General features: G+C 34.4%; 1 protein-coding gene across 5 annotated transcripts in view; it reads left to right on the top strand.

Annotated features, from left to right (window-relative positions):
- The window catches only part of JMJD1C (jumonji domain containing 1C), a 322,989-nt gene that overhangs the window by 125,178 nt on the left and 178,846 nt on the right, over positions 1 to 18,965 (top strand). For all 5 annotated transcript variants that reach the window (XM_057530829.1, XM_057530830.1, XM_007170856.3 and 2 more), the window contains exon 2: positions 12,533 to 12,697. Coding sequence is in view for 3 of the 5 variants with exons in the window: in XM_007170856.3 (XP_007170918.2) it covers positions 12,533 to 12,697 (165 nt within the window). In the remaining 2 variants the exon portion in view is untranslated. The remainder of the gene's footprint in view (positions 1 to 12,532; positions 12,698 to 18,965) is intronic.

Raw genomic sequence — 18,965 nt, 5'->3', positions numbered from 1 at the left:
GCAAAACAATTTTTGTTGATAGGGTTTGATAGAGGGAAAAATTCATTCCATGAGTTTGATTGTTGAAAAAATCCGTACATTTAAATCCAGTCTTGTAAAATCTTTCTTCAAATGAAAAAAATGGAAATACAGTTAAGTGTACCAACTGTTGGTTTCCTTTTTTTGGCTGAACAAAGGAAAAGTCCTTAGGTGTAGTACAAGGCATACCTAATAACTCTGTGCTCCAGTGCCCCCTTGTGCCTATGATGAAAAGGTATCATTAGTTTCTCTTTAAAAAAATTAGGGTATCCCCTTCTAAGAGTTCCTGGAAACAAAACATTTGCAAGTTTATAAATAAGTTCCATATCTTAAACTTTCTGGGACCTGACATTTATGTCCTTTTCATTTTAGGGCATGCTCTTCTCTTTCAGCTGAAGTTGCTACATGACCAGTTATATGGCATTTGGGGAGTGTGTTTTTAATTTCAGGTTGTTAGTGTTTCCATAGCTCTTTCCTCATCCTCACTTCTACTTCCACATTTGCCTTTTCAAAGCAAAAAATAGGAAGGGTGGAGTTGGGTATGCCAGAGGACTTACATTCTTTCTTTCTCTTTCTCAAGGAAAAACCATCCTAGGGTCAACCTGTACCGTGATAATGTATAATTGCAGAAATTTCTGGCCCATCAGAATATATGATTGCCATCTCATTATTTTATTCTTTACCCCAAAAGGCATATGAAGCTTTATAGTAGAATACCAATAAGTATAATACTATTACATCATTCCTTTGGGAGAAGGCAGTGGCATAGTTTTCCATCATGCTCATTCCTCCTTCTTTACCTTTTCAGTTAAATTTTCTACTTACAATTTTTTTTTTTTTAATTAGAGTAAAATTTACTTTTTTTGGTGAACAGTTCTTTGAGTTAGGACAACGGCATTGTAGGGTAACCTTTACCACAGTCGACATGTATAACAGTTGAATCACTCTCCCATAGAATTTCCTTTTGTTACCACTCCTTTGTAGTCAAACCTTCAAATCCTCCACCCCCTTTAACCCTGGACAATTAATAATCAATTCTCAGTCCTTGTTTTGTCTCTTCCTGAATGTCATGTGAATAGAACCATATAATAGATAACCTTTTGAGTCAGGCTTCTTTCAGTTATCTTAATGCATTTGAGATTTATCCATATTGTTGCATGTATCAGTAGTTTCTTCCTCTTTATTGCTGAGAAATATTTCATTATATGGATATACCATAGTTTGTTCATCCATTCCCTGTTCGTGTTGTTTGTAGCTTTTGTCTATTAAAAATAAAACTGCTCTAAACATTCATATATAGGCTTTTGTATAAGTACAATTTTTATTTCACAAGGCTGAAATTTTAGCCATACTGTTAGGTATGCAGTAATATCTCATTGTGCTTTTTATTTGTGTTTCTCCAATGACTAATGATTTTGAGTATCTTTTCATTAGCTTATTTGCCACCTGTATATCTTCTTTGGTGAAGTATCTGTTCAAATCTTTTCCTAAGTTTTTCGATTGCTTTGTTTTCTTTCTGTTGAATTTTGGCAGTTCTTTATATATCCTGGATACAAGTCTTTCGTCAGATAAACAATTTATAAATGTTTTTGTCCTGTCTGTGGCTTCTCATTTTCTTAACATTGTCTTTCCCAGAGCAAAAACTTTAAATTGCGATGACATCTAAGTAATTACATTTTTTCTTTTATGTTTTGTGCTTTTGAAGTCATTTCTAAGAATTATTTGCCACAAAGACTTTTTACCAAAAAGTTTTAGGTTTTACGTTTAACTTTATAACCTGTTTGGCCTAAGTTTTGTATATGGTGTGAAGTATGGATTGAAGGGTTTCGGGGGGTTTTGTTTTGTTTTGTTTTGTTTGCATAGGGGTGTCCAGTTATCCCAGCATCATTTGTTGAAAAGGTTATCTCTTTTGAATTGCATTTGTACATTTGTCAAAAATCAGTTGTCAGTTCTATATGGATCTGTTTCTGGACTTTATTCTCTTACATTGATTTGTGTGTCTTTTGTCACTACCACACTGTCTTGATTAATGTAGCTTTGTAGTGTGTCTTAAAACCAATTAGTGTGAGTCATCCAACTTTTTTCTTCTTTCTTGAAGTTTGGTCTATTCTATATCTTTTTGCCCTCATATAAATTTAAGAGTCTGCAAAAATCCTGCTGGGATTTTTATTGGAATTGCATTGAGTTTATATAGATCAGTTGGGGGGAAATTTTACTTCTTTAAGAATATTGAGTCTTTAAAGTAACAAACACAGTGTATCTGTCCTTTTATTTAGACCTTCATTTTTTAAAAATGCGTGTTTTGTAATTTTCTCATACACGTCCTAAACTTATTTTGATCAATTTCTGCTACTTTTTATTATCTTAAAATACTGCTTACTTCTTTGATGCGAATCAGGAGTGTATGGCGTTATATATTCTCTTCCCACCCAAGACTCCAGAAACCAAGGTGCCTCTCTCAGGTTTGTGGGCTCTGGTGCTTAGTCTCAGCTTCAGTCAGAGATCAGACTCTGTCAAACTGGATTGCTGGCCCACCATGGTAGAAAGAGTCCGTTATTTATTTATGGCTGACTTCTGTTAGGGATAAAGGTATATTTGGTCAGAATGCACGTACAGTCTCAAAGGTGCAAGTTGTTTGTTTTTTGAGAGGAGGGATATTCCTCATGTTTATTTTCTCATAAATTTAAAAATTCATACTTTTATCTGCCAGATGGAACTACCCTTTATAGTTGAAGTAAGGTAAAGTCTTAATGGTAACTATGTGCTTTTTAGACATGACTCAGCAAATTCATAATGAAACCTATTGCTAGCCACAGTATCCTTGAGGCAGAAAGAAAAGTACAATTATAAATTTATTGCTAAAAAATTAATTGGGGGGGCCTCCAAAAGTATAACAAATTGGCTTTACATTTTTTACATAGATCCACTAATAGATTTTCTAGCCCTATGAGGTGGGTGGCCTAAAACTAGGTCCCTGGAAATAAGCAAAGGTATATTCCATATTTTGATCATTGCTTGGTAGGTTATCCTCTTTATGTTTACAGAAAACACCACACAGGGCTCTATTCTCGAAAACACAAGAAAGATAATTTGGCAGCCCAGGAAATTTAAATGGTTTCAGACTCAATTTAAGATCAAAGGATCTGAGGTCAAGGAAGTCCAGATGATCTCCACAAAGTAAGTGTCAAGGATCTGTGGTGATAATTGTGTCTTGGAATACAGCATATATGGGTGAGACAACTAATAATAATTGTGCAATGACCCTTTGTAATGACACCTGCTATCCTTTAATACAGGTATCAGCCAAGTATATGATAGGGATGAAACATAATGAGGTCATTCTCCTATGCCTAGAGTAATTCTTGTATCTAAAATGTTTAACAAGGATAGTAAGCCCTAGTTTTCAATTCAAAAAATAAAATAAAAAGACTTGGAATCTTACAGTTTTCTTTCTGCAATAGAAAAAATAAAATAAATATCTACCTCAAAATGAGTGCACAATTTTAGTATGAGTGTACTTATTCTGATAGTGAATATTCTGGTACCATTATTTAAAAATTCTGTTAGTTTTACTTATAATTTCGGATGACTTAACTGCTTGAATGCTATTGATGTCTCGAAAGCTAGGTGGCTGAAATTTCTTTCCCCAGTGCTCTTCATAACACTCTACACTGGCACTGTCTTGAGACCTTAGGTTGGTAGGAAAAGCCTTGTATAATTGTCCAAATACAAATTCTGATATTCAGTACTGTGTTAGTTAACTGGAAGTGTAGAAGTATTAAAGAATGATTAAGTAAGTAATACACTAGTACTGAATTTTGACAGTGACTAAAAACAGCTGTTTCATTCTGATGGTCTTTTTTTTTTTAATCATTGAGTAATGTTTTATTGTATGGATGTACCACAACTTGTTTATCTATTCACCTATTGAAAGACACTTTGGTTACTTCCAAATTTTGGCAATTATGAATAAAGCTGGTGTATAAATGTTATAGAATATGTATTAAATACATTAGCCATTTCCATGCGAGTTTTCTAAAATACATTTCTGCATCATCTTAGATGATTCTGGATATAAATTTAGACTTTTTCTGCATCACTCATTAAACATATTTATTACAAACCTAGTAGTAGAGGGGACAAACATTAAATATACACAGACATATTTCATTTGTGTCAAATGGTACAAAGACAAAGTATATGGTGCTATGAAAGTAAATGATACCGGGTTTTTAAAAAAATGTTTTGCGTATATTTTTCAATTAAACAAATGCCCATTTAATATAAATTATAATACAGTGATACTATTTTCTGACCAATTTCGAGTCCTAGGGTAAAAGATTTTCTAAAGTGTTCATGAAACTTTTTTATAGTTTTTAGAATGCTATGGAAGCATGTCTTCAGAGGCTCTCTCCCTGTTCTGCATTTATAAGCTACTTTAGACTTGGAAACTAGATAATGTAGTTTATTATTATTATTATCTTTATACTAGTGTCAGTAAGGTCTGACACAAGATGAGAGAGTTTACCTTTGGGTAAAGTGTATTTGCCTGTAGGGAATGGAATTTGTAACATCTTTCTTGGCTTGTTAGGAGCCTTTTAGCTCATTTTTTAGTTCTGTTGTATTTCAGATGGATAGCAGTACTATTGTCCTACATACAAATAATATATTTAGAACACAGTACGTTTTTGCTCAGATATATTTGTTTCTGCCTTTCAAGGTACCCTTTCCTTTATTACTTAGTTTTCTTCATTGATAAAATAAGTAGCATGTTTCTCGATCCCAATTAATTAAATATTTTATTAACATACATATGAACAGTTAGATCGAGAAACAGAAGTGTATTTTAATTTTACGAATCAGTTACCAGTGCCCCAGCGCTGAGTTCTTTATAAATAGTATAAAAAAAGGACATTCACCACTGCTTTCATTGTTATAGCAAGTCTTTATTTCTATGGTAACTTTCTTAAAAATCTATTTCAGAAGGTAAATGGAGGAAATTAACAGTACAAAAGAAATAAAGTAAAAGCAGAAGTAGTTTTTAGTACTGTGAAAATAAGGAATAAAAGTACTTGATTTTTTAATTCAAAGTATCAGAGAAATATATTTTACTTCTGGCCAACTCTTTGAGAAGTTACTTAATTGGAAAACCAAATCTGAAAAGAAGAGTATCAGTGATGATTTTGAGCTGCCTCAGCTACCTGAAGGGTTAACTGCCTATTACACTGTCTTCTGGAGCCCAGTTAAAGAAAGACCACATGGTTATAGACAAGAACATAGTATAGTCTCTGTTATAGACAGGGGGAGGAAAGACCCAGTTTTTTATTAAGTTCTTTTACAAGAAGGAAGGAACAAAGCATCTTGTAGCTGCAACAGAAAGCTATGAAAGGGGTCACTGGATTTGGAGTTGGTAGCAGTAATAGCGGCAGAAAAGTTTTGAGAATGGCTTGCCAGTTGGGTGATTGAAAGTAGAAGACTTCCAGCATAAATTTTCAAAACTGTGGAGCTCTAGGACTGAGCTTAAGAGGATAATAATCAATTGCTAAGGAAAAAAAATCAAAAGCTAACATACTTAGTAGACGATAGATACTCATGTTGTGTTGTAAGATTTCCAGCCTACTTTTAAAAGTACTCCTAGAATTAGAATGATATATTATGGGAGCTTCTGCATTTGACCTCTTTTCTATAAAAACATTAATAGTTAATGCAATTTCTAATCATGTCTCAAAAGACCAAAACCAGAATTTGAGTCTTTCTCTAAACAAATTATGTTGGGGATTTATTAACAAGCATTTGCAGTATTCAGGACTTTGCATTTAACTTGGGTTTTTCTTTGTTATATATTTAGTTGTTCTCCCTCTCCTTTAAACTCTTTTTTTTTTTAAATTTATTTTATTTATTTATTTATTTATTTTTGGCTGTGCTGGGTCTTCGGTTCGTGCGAGGGCTTTCTCTAGTTGCGGCAAGTGGGGGCCACTCTTCATCGCGGTGCGGGGACTGCTCTTCATCGCGGTGCGTGGGCCTTTCACTATCGCGGTGCGTGGGCCTTTCACTATCGCGGCCCCTCCCGCTGCGGGGCACAGGCTCCAGACGCGCAGGCTCAGCAGCTGTGGCTCACGGGCCCAGCTGCTCCGTGGCATGTGGGATCTTCCCAGACCAGGGCTCGAACCCGTGTCTCCTGCATTAGCAGGCAGATTCTCAACCACTGCACCACCAGGGAAGCCCTCCTTTAAACTCTTGAGTTACATCCTAATGCCTTCAGTTTCGTAAACTATTCCCAGGAATCCCTTTTAACCTATAGAAGAGCTCTCTTCATTAATTCATTCCTGTGCTTTAAAAGCATCCCCAGAGTTTGTGCTCCTGGAAAGCTTTTTCCTCCTTGTTTGGTAAAGCTCCTTCTCTCTCTTCCTCATCTTTTATATTGTCTAGAAATTACTGTGGTCTCTAAAATGCCTCCTTATGCTAAAAAAGAGCTGAACTGATGGTTTTCGTCCTTTTTAGCCATTTTCAGTTGTGTATCATTTGAATAATTGTCCAAAAGCTGTAAATTGTTTAACTTCTTTATGCCTTAGTTTTGTCTTTTGTAAAACCTTACCCAACACATTGTAAGCCCTCAAATTTTAGCTGCTGCTATCATTACTAATGTTATAGACTTGGTGTTTGTGTCCCCCCCAAATTCATATGTCCTAACTCCCAATGTGAAGGTATTTGGAGATGGGGTCTTTGGGAGATAATTAGGGTTAGGTGAAGTCATGAGGCTGGGACCCTCATGATTGGATTAGTGCCCTAATAAGAAGAGACCATCTGTGCTCCCACAAAGAAGAGGTCATGTGAGCACACGGTGAGAAGGCAGCTTGTCTACAACCAAGGGGAGAGTCCTCCTCATAAACAGACCTTGCTCTATTCAGTTTTCCAGCCTCTGGAACTGTGAGAAAATAAGTTTTTGTTGTTTAATGGTATTTTGTTAAGGCGGCACAAGCAGACTAAGGCAGTCATCATCATCAATGATATTATGTTAAGTACTATGCATAATTTATCCAAAAGATAGTAGTATATATACTGAATTATATAATGTAATAAGGAACTTTGAAGATGATGGGAATATAATTCTTTTTCATTAGATGTAAAGAAGGTAATTGTAACTTAAGCATCTTTGAATAGTTTGCATTTCTTGATGCATCTTGTTGTTCACCTAGTAGTAAGACTATTAGGTAAGTAAGTCATAGAGAAGAGGAATAAGCAATATAGATATTGAAAGCAAGCTTAGTCTCTTTTATTTAACAATATAGGTACTGAAAGCAAGCTTGGTCTCTTTTATTTTACTATTTGCTATCTTTGTTTGACCCTTTTTCTCATTTTGTCCCCTAGGGCTCTAACTTGCAGACTCATTGTGGAAAATCTTAAGGCCATTTTAAGTGTGTGGTTCTTCTGCCACAAAGGAGTCAGCTACCCAGACATCCCTCTCTATTCAAGTGATTTATCACTTGCTGTGTGCATCACCTTGTAGGGACTATGCTGCTGTATAACTGTGAAGCCTCTTAGAAGCTATTTTATTGTTTTCATTGACTCCATCATTTACTAGGGTTTGACCTTAGGCAACTAATTTCTCTGTATCTCAGTTTCTGCTTTTGAAAAAGTTGATCCTAATAGTGCCTACTTACAGGGTATATGTAATGATTAAATGGCTTAATATATGGAATAGCAGGCACTATTGAAGTGTTAGCTGTTTTTGTTGTTGTTGTTACTGGTAGTGCTTTTATTTCCATTATCAATAATACTGGTTAACTCTGATAGAGGTTTGAATGCCCCTTGGGAAATGAATGGTTATCTGTGATCCCCAGACTATTTTAGAATTTTCAGAACCTAGATTTATATATCGCAATGTGTATTGTAATTTTACTTGCGATTGTCATTATAGTAATATACTGTTTTGGTGTGAATATGTATTGGACTCCTCTGTAGAATTGTCCTTAGGATTTTAATTTTAGTTCACCATAGCAAATTTAATACAGCTACACAGAATATAATACTTGTTTATTAAAATGTTGGATTTTATCATACCTACTAGGATGGCTGTAATAAAAAAAAGAGAGAGAAAATAGCAGAAGCCACTTAACATTGTTTCACACCGCTTATACCTTGGATTATGTCAGACTATTTCTCAGGTTTAATTCTAAATTTACAGTTCATTATTTTCTAAGATCAACCTATTTCTTTAAAATAATTCTTAGATTTATTGATTATTGCTCAGCATACTCTTTGTTTAAGCTTGGGCTAGTTCATATGAGTGCCTATTATTTTGACCCTTTTTAATGTTAATAAAAGTGTAAACTTTTGAAGTAACCTAAAATTATGGTTACATTTGTTTACGTTTTTTGTAAAGTAAAATTAAAAAGAGACCTAGCTTCCTTATTTTATATAATTTATATGAAATTATTTTCTGTAATGTCTTTTTTGTCTTAACTAATAAATGAAGTCACCAAGTGATTTTAATTTTGTTTTCACAATTTCTTCCAATAATCTAGAAAACTTATTTTAAATACGACTCTAAGCCAGTAATAATAAAAACATTACTTTGTTGATTTATCGTATTCCTATTTCATTACTTACTTTTATATAAAATATCTGCTTACAAAATATCTTTTGAAATAAATATGCTTTATTCATTAGAGAGGAAGGTCAACTAAATCTGCTATAATTACCATTTTAATTTGATAATTTAATTTTTAACATGTATGAATTAATAAGCCATAGTTAAACATTTCTGATTTTATAAAGACATAGGGCATTTTTTAATGTTTTGAGTAAAACAGTTACTGTATTACACTTTAAACCCCATTAATTTACTATCTAGTTACCTACCTCCTTGAGTATTTGGGCAGAGATGACCAGGTTTTGGCCCCCCCTTGATTTCTTTTTTTGTTTTTTTGTTTATAAAAGTTATTTTAAAGGGTTATGTATGTTATTTATATATATTCTTTTTCATATTCTTTTCCATTATGGTTTATCACGGGACTTTGAATATAGTTCCTTGTGCTGTATAGTAGGACCTTATTGTTTATCCATCCTATATATAATATTCAGTTTGCATCTGCTAATCTCCCTCCTCTCCCTCCCCCTTGATTTCTTATTACCAAATTATTTATATAAATTTGTAGACAGGTAAATCGTGTGAAAAAACTAGTCTGTTTTTCCCCCTACTGCTATTTTATGGAAAAATATTAAGTACCCCATAATAGAAGATTTTATGGACAAAGAAATTGGGAAAAATCTGACGGTATGAACTCTCTTATTATTAATAATGCATAATGAACACTGGCATGTTAAAAGACTTAAGACCTCTGGTAAAATTAGACATTTGTTACTTCAACTTGTTAGTTCATGAACTTTGTGCATGACTTATTTGGCTTCCCTAATGCTTATTTATATGCAAAGAAATGATGATTTTATAATATAGATTATATTTTGAGAAATGTTAGTATAGTCTAACGCTTTTATTTTTAACATTAAAGATTCTTAGAGTCTAAGTAGTTTTAGCCTGTGGTGGCTGGTTGGTTTTGGCAGAATCAAGCCTGGGAACTCTTCATAGTTCTCACATGACATTATGTAGATCCCCGCCCTTCCTTTGCAGTAAATAAAAAGATGAGGGGCTTCCCTGGTGGCGCAGTGGTTGAGAATCCGCCTGCCAATGCAGGGGACACGGGTTCGAGCCCTGGTCTGGGAAGATCCCACATGCCGCGGAGCGGCTGGGCCCGTGAGCCACAATTGCTGAGCCTGCGCGTCTGGAGCCTGTGCTCCGCAACAAGAGAGGCCGCGATAGCGAGAGGCCCGCGCACCGCGATGAAGAGTGGCCCCCGCTTGCCACAACTGGAGAGAGCCCTCGCACAGAAACGAAGACCCAACACAGCCATAAATAAAATAAATTAAAAAAAAAAAAAAAAAAAGATGAGGCCTGCATTGCACTAAATTGATATAATATCAACATTATTATTATTATTATTGAAACCATGGTAAAAATAACTAAATTTGTCTTATATCATTTGATTTTACCACAGAAACAGTTGTGTGACTTTAATTTTCTTTATAAATGTCATTGAATAGAGTATATTGTGAAAGAATAGGGGCTTTTCCTAGTTACTGGTCATTGTTTTATTTTGTAGAAAAATAAGAGATTCACACACACACACAACTGTCTTAACTATTTATCTACCTACCTACCTGTCTGTCTACAGTCAAGTCTCAAATCCTTCACTGTTGTTGATAGTACGGAGGTAAATTGGCTGCATAGCAAAGAAGCAGCAGGATGTCTAGTTTTAGTTTCCTTTTGTCCCCAGGGTCCTAGCAGATTTCCTAAAACTGCCCATGACACTGTCCATGCAAGAAAAACTATGAGTTTAGAAAGTTCACTTCAAGCTGAAAGTTTTAATTTTATATCGAGGGCTTTGCATTTGGAAGAATTTACATTGAATATGTCCTTTTAGATAAAGAGACGTTTATAAACCTTGGTTCTTTAGGTTCTTGGCTAAAATATTTTGTCAACAAGACCATATTACTGTCCATGAGGGGAAAGCAAAGATAGTGCTAAGGTTTTCCTGAGCCTTATCTCAGCTTCAGTTTCCTGGAGTTTCCCAAAACCCATTTATACCACAATTGAGTAAACGAGAATCTTGAAAGATTTAAAGTAGTGGAGGGCCTTCCCTGGTGTCACAGTGGTTAAGAATCCGCCTGGCAATGCAGGAGACACGGGTTCGAGCCCTGGTCCGGGAAGATCCCACATGCCACGGAGCAACTAAGCCCCTGCGCCACAGCTACTGAGCCTGCACTCTAGAGCCCACGAGCCACAACCACTGAGCCCGTGTGCCACAACTACTGAAGCCCGCGTGCCTAGAGCCTGTGCTCCACAACAAGAGAAGCCACCACAATGAGAAGCCTGCGCACCGCAACGAAGAGTAGCCCCCGCTCGCCGCAACTAGAGAAAGCCCATGCTCAGCAACAAAGACCCAATGCAGCCAAAAATAAATAAATAAATAAATTTATAAAAAAAAAATAAATAAATAAAGTAGTGGAGAAAGTGGTATAGTTTGAAATATTTGCATAACACCATTTGGACCTCAGCTCAACCCCTAAGGATGCATTTTTATAAGAAGCCAACAGAGCTTCTGCTGTGCCTTCATGTGGATAACCATGAACAGAGATTAAACCCTTGAACAATGTATTTCTCTTTCCCACTTCTAATAGGTAAGCAAATCTAACTAGCTTCCTAATGGGCAGGAGCACAGATATCTCAAAATCAAACATATGTTTTAGCAGTTTGCCTCCATGTTTAAAAGTCGATGACTGCAACAGGCAGGAGATACGTAATATTTGTTAAGCACTTTGTATGTATGCAGCACTGCAGTGAACACTAAAACAGTTCTGCCCTCAGTGAGCTTGTACCCATTATTTGATTATATACTAATATAAACTGGGGAAAAAAACTGCTTGTAAATGTTCAAATATTTGAATCGAAGTGGGGGTTATAAACATCCTCTAAGAACTTGAACAAGGCCAGAAGAACAAACAGAATTTAAATAAGTGGAAACTGAAACACTTCAGGTGTAAGGGAGCAAAAGATGGGTGGAAAAAAAAAAGAACAAGACGGCCTCCAGCATAACTCATAATGTAATAGGGAGGACAGCTCTATGAATGAAAAGGATGACGGTGGGGAAAGAAGAGTTGAATGATTGAATGACTTAGCATAGAAGTGTCAGCTTCAGTTTTCCAAATATAACACACGTGTCTTGTTCCTGTTTTGGTGGAAAAGCTTTTGGTCTTTCATCATTGAGTATGATTCAGCTGTGAGTTTTTCATTATTATCTTCATTAAGTTGAGGTAGTTTCCTTCTATTCCTAGTTTGACTATTTTTATGACAGGGTGTTGAGTTTGTCAAATGCTTTTTCTTTGTCAGTTAAGATGATCATGTAGTTTTCTTCATTCTGTTAATGTGGTATATTACATTGATTGATTTTTCATTTGTTGAACCATCCTTGCACTGCCTCCTGTCTTTGTAATTAAAGTTTTATTGGAACAAAGCCAAACTCATTTGTTTACATATTGTCTGTGGCTACTTTGATACTACAAAGTCAGAAATAAGTAGTTATGACAGAGGCCATATGGTTTGCAAAGCCTAAAATATTTACTATTTGGTCCTTAGAAAACATTTCCTGACTTCTGCTTCTAGAATCATCAGTATCAACGTAGTTCTTTAGTATGTCTTTAGTAGCTATTCGCCGGTCTGTACTGACCAATATTGTGTAAATTGCTTTTCTTAATAAACTTACAGTTTATCTTCCTGCCATACAATAAGTCAGGGTTATAATTTGGTTAAGGAGATGTTAGATAAATAATGATTTTTAAGAGAAATGTTAATTTGAATAATGAATTTGTTAATGGCTTTTCTAATTTAACTTCATGGCTTATATTTTAAAATATCACACTCTGCGTTGTTTATGGAGTTTATGTTTTCTTTCCATAGGTGTATGTGGAATTTGATCATCTTGAGTGGGATAAACGAGAGTGGGTTAAAGTTTATGAAGATTTTTCAACCTTCTTGGTGGAATACCACTTAATCTGGGCCAGAAGGAACAACCCTAGCCAGACTCAGGGATCAAAGAGCAAACAGATTCAGTGGCCTGCATTGGTAAGATCTATATTCCTATTTCATTAAGCATTTTCAGTTGTTTGTTTTAAAAGAATAAGAGCTAAATATAAGTTTAGATTTATCTTAGTGATTATAGGTTAATATTCCTGAGGAGGCTCCGAAGTATCTGGCAGATATTTCAAAATACTGCTTTCATTTTGTTAAACAATTCTGTGTGTCTTTTTGTTAGTACTCTTTCAGCATATAAATAGTTTATTCTGTTCAGCTAGGGGAAACATGAATTGACGACTGCTGAGAGATACTTGATTGATTTGTATGCAGTGTGAAAGAACTGTGTTGAATGAGACTTTGTAAGTGAACGATAAGAGGGTACTTTTTATAAATCATTCAGTAGCATATAATTTTCCTTAGTTCGTTAAATTTTGTCAAAATTGAGTGAGTCATTGTGGATAATAGCAGATATTTAATGTGAAATTACAGTTGACCCTTGAACAACATGGGTTTGAACTGTGGGGTCCACTTATACATGGATTTTTTTCAATAAATATATACCCCTGTACTGTACTATTTACAGCTGGTTGAATCCGCAGATGGGGGACTGCAGATTTGGAGGGCCAACTATAAAATTATATACACGTATTTTCAACTGCATGGAGGGTCAGGTCATAATCCCCATGTTGTTTAAGGGTCAACTGTGGATGTTAAGGTAATAAGTAAAATTATTTCATATCAGGAGGTATTCCATTTAAGAAAATAGTAGATTTCAATAAATTCTCAATTAGTTTGCAGAGTTTTATAAAAGAAACGTACTAACTAAACAGTATCATTAATTCTGTGGGAAAAAAGCCACATCTCTTTAACCATTGTTATCCCTGTTTCCTGGCAGGGTATTCGGCATTTAATATTTATTCAGTTTGTTTGAATGAAATAATTTTCTTACATTAATATCAAAGAAATATGTTAAAGCCATTGAAACGTTATTTCAGGTATTTGGTATATATATTATCAGGGTAGGTAGTTCAGATTTTTTCAACATAAATTAACTACTTACAAGGATAGTTTTACTTGCTGATAATTGTAGTGCTTATAAATTTTCTCTTTTAGTTAGTTAACCCTTTACAAGTCTGAGGAGTTAAGTGGTTAAAAAGCAAAGACAGAGAGGGAAGGAGAGAGATGATGAAATGAATTAATGGCGTTTTAAAAAGAAAATATAATATGGAAAGATGAAAGGTGATACTTATGAGTTATAGTTTTGATAGGATAGTTTGAATACTCTAGGAAAATAAAGAAGATAATTTTATCCATGATAGATTTTTAAAAAATATTTGTTGAATGAATATGTTGGATTGTTAATATGAAGTTTTTTAAAACCATGACTAGCATGCTTTTTGATTCTATAAACCTTAACTCAAAAATTGGAAAAAATCTGTAATTATCACATATATGTGAATTTTGTATGAAAAGTCTCAAAAGCAGGAAGCAGTAATATCAATAATACCAAAAAGTATGCCTTAGTATCATAGTTAAAGAATAAACAGAACTTTAGAAAAATCTTTGCCCTTTATTAGAGAGAGTTAAAATCAAGGTGAATTCCCAACGTATATTTGTAAATTACTGATTTTGGAGAAAATTTCTATTAGGAAATACTGTTTAATAGTTTTTATCATAATTTTAGAAATTTGTTTCTGTTGAAAATCTTTTAACCTCACAAAACTACTTGAATAAGCACCAAACTTCTTTTTAAAATTCAACTTTTTTTTATATATAAAAGCAAGTACATATTATTAAAAACTTGGAAAGTGCTAAATGGTATAAACTAGAAAATCATAATCATTCTGTTTTGGCTTCCAAGGAATATCTAACTTAATTCTTTGACATATTTTCTTATAAAATATATTTCTCTGCCTTTTTTTTTAAGCACAGAGTTAAATAATTTTTTTGAATTGTGGTGCAATGTGCTTAACATAGAATTTTCCATTTTACTTATGTTTAAGTGTGAAGTTTAGTGGCATTAAGTACATTCACATTGTTGTACAGTCTACAGAAATTATTCCATCTTATAGAACTGAAACTCTGTACCAATTAAACATCAACTCCCCATTCCCCCCTTTTCCCAGCCCCTAGCAGCCACCATTTTACTTTCTGTCTCCATGATTTTGACTACTCTGTACCTATATAAGTGGAATCATACAGTATTGTCTTTTTGTGACTGGCTTATTTCACTTAGCACAATGTCTGCAGTGTTCATCCATGTTGTAGCCTGTGTTAGAATTTCCTTCCTTTATATTATAAGGCTGAATGATATTCCATCGTATGTACATACCACATCATGTTCAGTCGTTTGTCTGTTGGTGTACACTTGTGTTGCTTCCACCTCTTGGCTATTGTGAAGAATACTGCTGTGCCCTTGGGGGTACATATATCTCTTTGAGACCATGCTTCCACTTCTTTGGGGTAAATATTCAGAAGTGTAATTGCTGGATTATATGATAATTCTATCTCTTAAATTTTTTTGCGGTTACTGTCAGAGCAGCCATACTATTTTACATTCTAGCCAACAGTTGCTTTTTTTTTCAGTTTTTTGATAATAGTCATCCTACTGGATATGAGGTGCTGTCTCCTTGTTGTGATTGGCATTTCCCTAATGATTAGTGATGTTGAACATCTTTTCATGTGCTTATTGGCCATTTGTATATATTCTCTGGAAAAATGATTCTTCAAATTCTTTGACCATTTTTGAATTGGGTTGTTTGTTTTTATGTTGAGTTTTAGGAGTTCTCTGTAGTATTCTGGATATTAATCCCTTATCAGATTTGATCTGGAAAACATTTTCTATCATTCTGTGGGTTGTCTTTTTACTTTGGTAATAATGTCTTTCCATGCATAACATTTTAAATTTCTCAGTAAGTTAAATTTGTCTATTTTTTCTTTTATTATCTTTGCCTTTAGTGTCATATACAAGAAATCACTGCCAAATCCAGTGTCATGAAGTATTTGTCATATGTTTTCTTCTGAGAGTTTGATTGTTTTAGGCCTTACGTGTATGCTGTTGATCCACCTTGAGTTATTTTTTGTACAGGGCATTAGATAATGCTCAACTTCATTCCTCTGTTGTGAATATCCAGTTTCCCAGCACCATTTGTTAATGAGACTGTCCTTTCTCCACTGAATGTTCTTGACACTATTGTCAAAACTTCTTTTACCATATATGTAAGATTTGATTTCTGGGCTCTTTATTCTGTTCCGTTGGTCTCTATGTCTCTCTTTATGCCAGTACCACACTGTTTTGATTTCTGAAGCTTTGTAGGAAGTTTTGAAATCAGGAAGTATAAGTCCCTCAACTTTTTTTATTTTCAAGATCGTTTTGGCTGTTTGGTGTCCCTTGAGATTCCATATGAGTTTCAGGATGGATCTTTCTATTTCTGCAAGAAACATGGGGATTTCTATAGGAATTGCATTGAATGTATAGATCACTTTGGATAGTATTGATCTCTTAACAATAGTAAGCCTTCCAGTCCATGAACACATATCTTTCCATTTATTTATGTCTCTTTTAAATTTTGTTAGCAATGTTTTATAGTTTCCAGTGTACCAGTGTTTCACCTCTGTGGTTAATTCCTAGGTAATTAATTCTTTTCTATGCTATTGTGTATGGAATTGTATTGTTAATTTTATTTTCAGATTGTTCATTATTATAGTATAGAAATGCAGTTGACTTCCATGTGCTGATTTTATATCCTTCTGCTTAGCTAACATCCTACTCAATTGTGAAAAAACTGGAAGCTTTTCCAGAAGAGAAGGATGACACTTAGACAAGGGGGAAAAAAAGGCATCTAAATTGAAAAAGAAGTAGTAAAATTATTTGTTTGCAGATGGTATGACCTTGTGTGGTCTCACACACACACACACACACACACACACACACACACATACAAGCTAATAAGGGAATTCAGAAAAGCAGCAGGATACAAAATCTGTGCTTTCTTTTTTGGTTTTTTTTTAATAACAGGTGGTGGAAACCTACAGCAGCACAAGGGGCTATGCAAGTTTAGAGGCAGGAGGAATCACTTAGGTTAGGAGGATCAGGCAAGGAGGGATGGGGAGGGGACTGGCATTTGGGGTTTATATTCTTTTTTTTTTTTAACAGATTATTTTTTTAAATTAATTAATTTATTTATTTATGGCTGTGCTGGGTCCTCGCCTCTGTGCAAGGGCCTTCTCCAGTTGCAGCAAGCGGGGGCCACTCTTCATCGCTGTGCGCGGGCCTCTCACCATCGCGGCCTCTCTTGTTGCGGAGCACAGGCTCCAGATGCGCAGGCTCAGCAATCATGGCTCACGGGCCCAGCCACTCTGCGGCATGTCGGATCTTCCCAGATCAGGGCACAAACCTGCGTCCCCCGCACTGGCAGGCAGACTCTCAACCAGTGCGCCACCAGGGAAGCCCCTGTGCTTTCTTTTAATCATAGTTTTAGCTGAACCTGCATTAAAATTGTAGATCCTGGTTTTTTTTTTTACTTAATGTTTTATCCTATACATTTGTCCTCAAGTTTTATTGGCTGCATAATATTTGATCCTATAATGATCCATTTCCCTAATGTTTGGTATTGTAGTTGTTTCTAATTTTTTGTGATTATAAATAGCTGTAATAAATATCATTATTATAAATATGTAAATCTTTTTCTGAATCCGATTATTTTTAAAACTTAGATTCACGGTAGTAGAATCACAAGGGTATGAACTTGAAAACAAGAAAAATCTAAAAATATCCTAATACTCCACAAATTATTTGAAAGTTGTACTTACTACTGTTGTCCCCAGTGTATGAGTGTTTTCATCTCACCCTGACCCTAACCCCCCAGCTCCCCCCCACCCTGCCTGTAAGCATTGATTACTTATTTTCAGAACATCTTGTAAAACCCAAACAAACATTGGAAAAGGAGGATTTTTACAGTTTGAGAGGTTTAAGAAGTGCAGAATTGAATATTATTATTTTTATATCTGCTAAATTGATATTTTAAAATACTATTGTTTTAATTTGCATTTCTTTAATGGGATGAGTACTTTCTCATATTTATTAGGAACTTGTATTTTTGTGAACTGTTTTTTCAATTACTTATTAGGGTTTTGTGTTTTTCTAATATTATGAACTTTTAAAATATTATTACAGATACTGTAACTCTTTGTCATATTTGTTTCATGGTTTGCTCAGCTAGTTTTATGAGAGAAAGTCTATTTGAATTGTATGTTTATATTTAAAGAAAGTCTGTCTAATGTGATATCTTCCTTAATTCAGATAGTCAGGAAGTGTCTTCCTTTCTTCCTGTTTCCTTTCTTTCTTTGTTTCAGGGGGTTGTAAAAATTAATAGAACAAACGATTGAAATCAGAATGTATGGTATACTCTAGAAAATAATCATTTTAACTTTCATAAGACTTGGCAAACATTCATTTATGTATAATACATGTGACTAAGAGCTATTGTTTATCTGTTCACTAACATGAGGCTTATTTAAGGAAATCTACAAGCAGCAGTTATGAAACTCAGAATTTTTAAATTCATATAGCATAATGAAATACTATACATACAAATTTGAGTTATTTTAGGGATACATATGAGGTAGTAATAGGCTGAAACACAGTAGAAAGTTAGTCTTGTTTTTAATTCTCTACAGATTTTTGTAGAGAATTAAATGTTTGTAATTCTGTGCACCTGATAGTTGCTTTCCTGTTCCTTTGTACTTAAACATATGTTTGTATTATCTTCTTTCCAGTTGTTTTACACCTTGTGTGGTACCTGTTAAATATTACATGTTGGTTATATTATCTAGTCTCCTTCCTATTCTAAGAAATCAGTGGAAACCAACAATATACATGCTGGTTTTTGGAATCATGACAGGACAAAAAAAATCCTTTTATCTCTTTAACCTATTCTAAAGTTTACTTTAAAAGTTTAAAAATAAATAAAACTTCAATAAAATATGGGATAGTATAATACCCAGGTTACTTCTCTGGAATTGTCTCCTCATCTTTCTTCCCAGGATATCAATAGCAGAACATGTATTGGAGCACCACATATGTAACATGCTGAAGTGGTGTCTTCTTTTTTTTTTTGGCTTGGTCCTGTAGGATCATGGTACCACCTGAGGCCATTTTGATGATGGAGCCCAAGGTAACTTACATTTTTATGTAAGTTACTTAATATGTTGTTAAGTTTTATTTTTTAATGAAGCAAAATACTCATGAAATCACATTTATCTGCACCAGGGAAAGAAAGTGTTGCATTCATAATTGAAATCAACGAATCGCCTA

The sequence above is a fragment of the Balaenoptera acutorostrata genome, chromosome 16, assembly GCF_949987535.1.
Source record: "Balaenoptera acutorostrata chromosome 16, mBalAcu1.1, whole genome shotgun sequence".
Taxonomy (NCBI): Eukaryota; Metazoa; Chordata; class Mammalia; order Artiodactyla; family Balaenopteridae; genus Balaenoptera; species Balaenoptera acutorostrata.
This window is presented reverse-complemented; position numbering and strand designations above follow the sequence as displayed.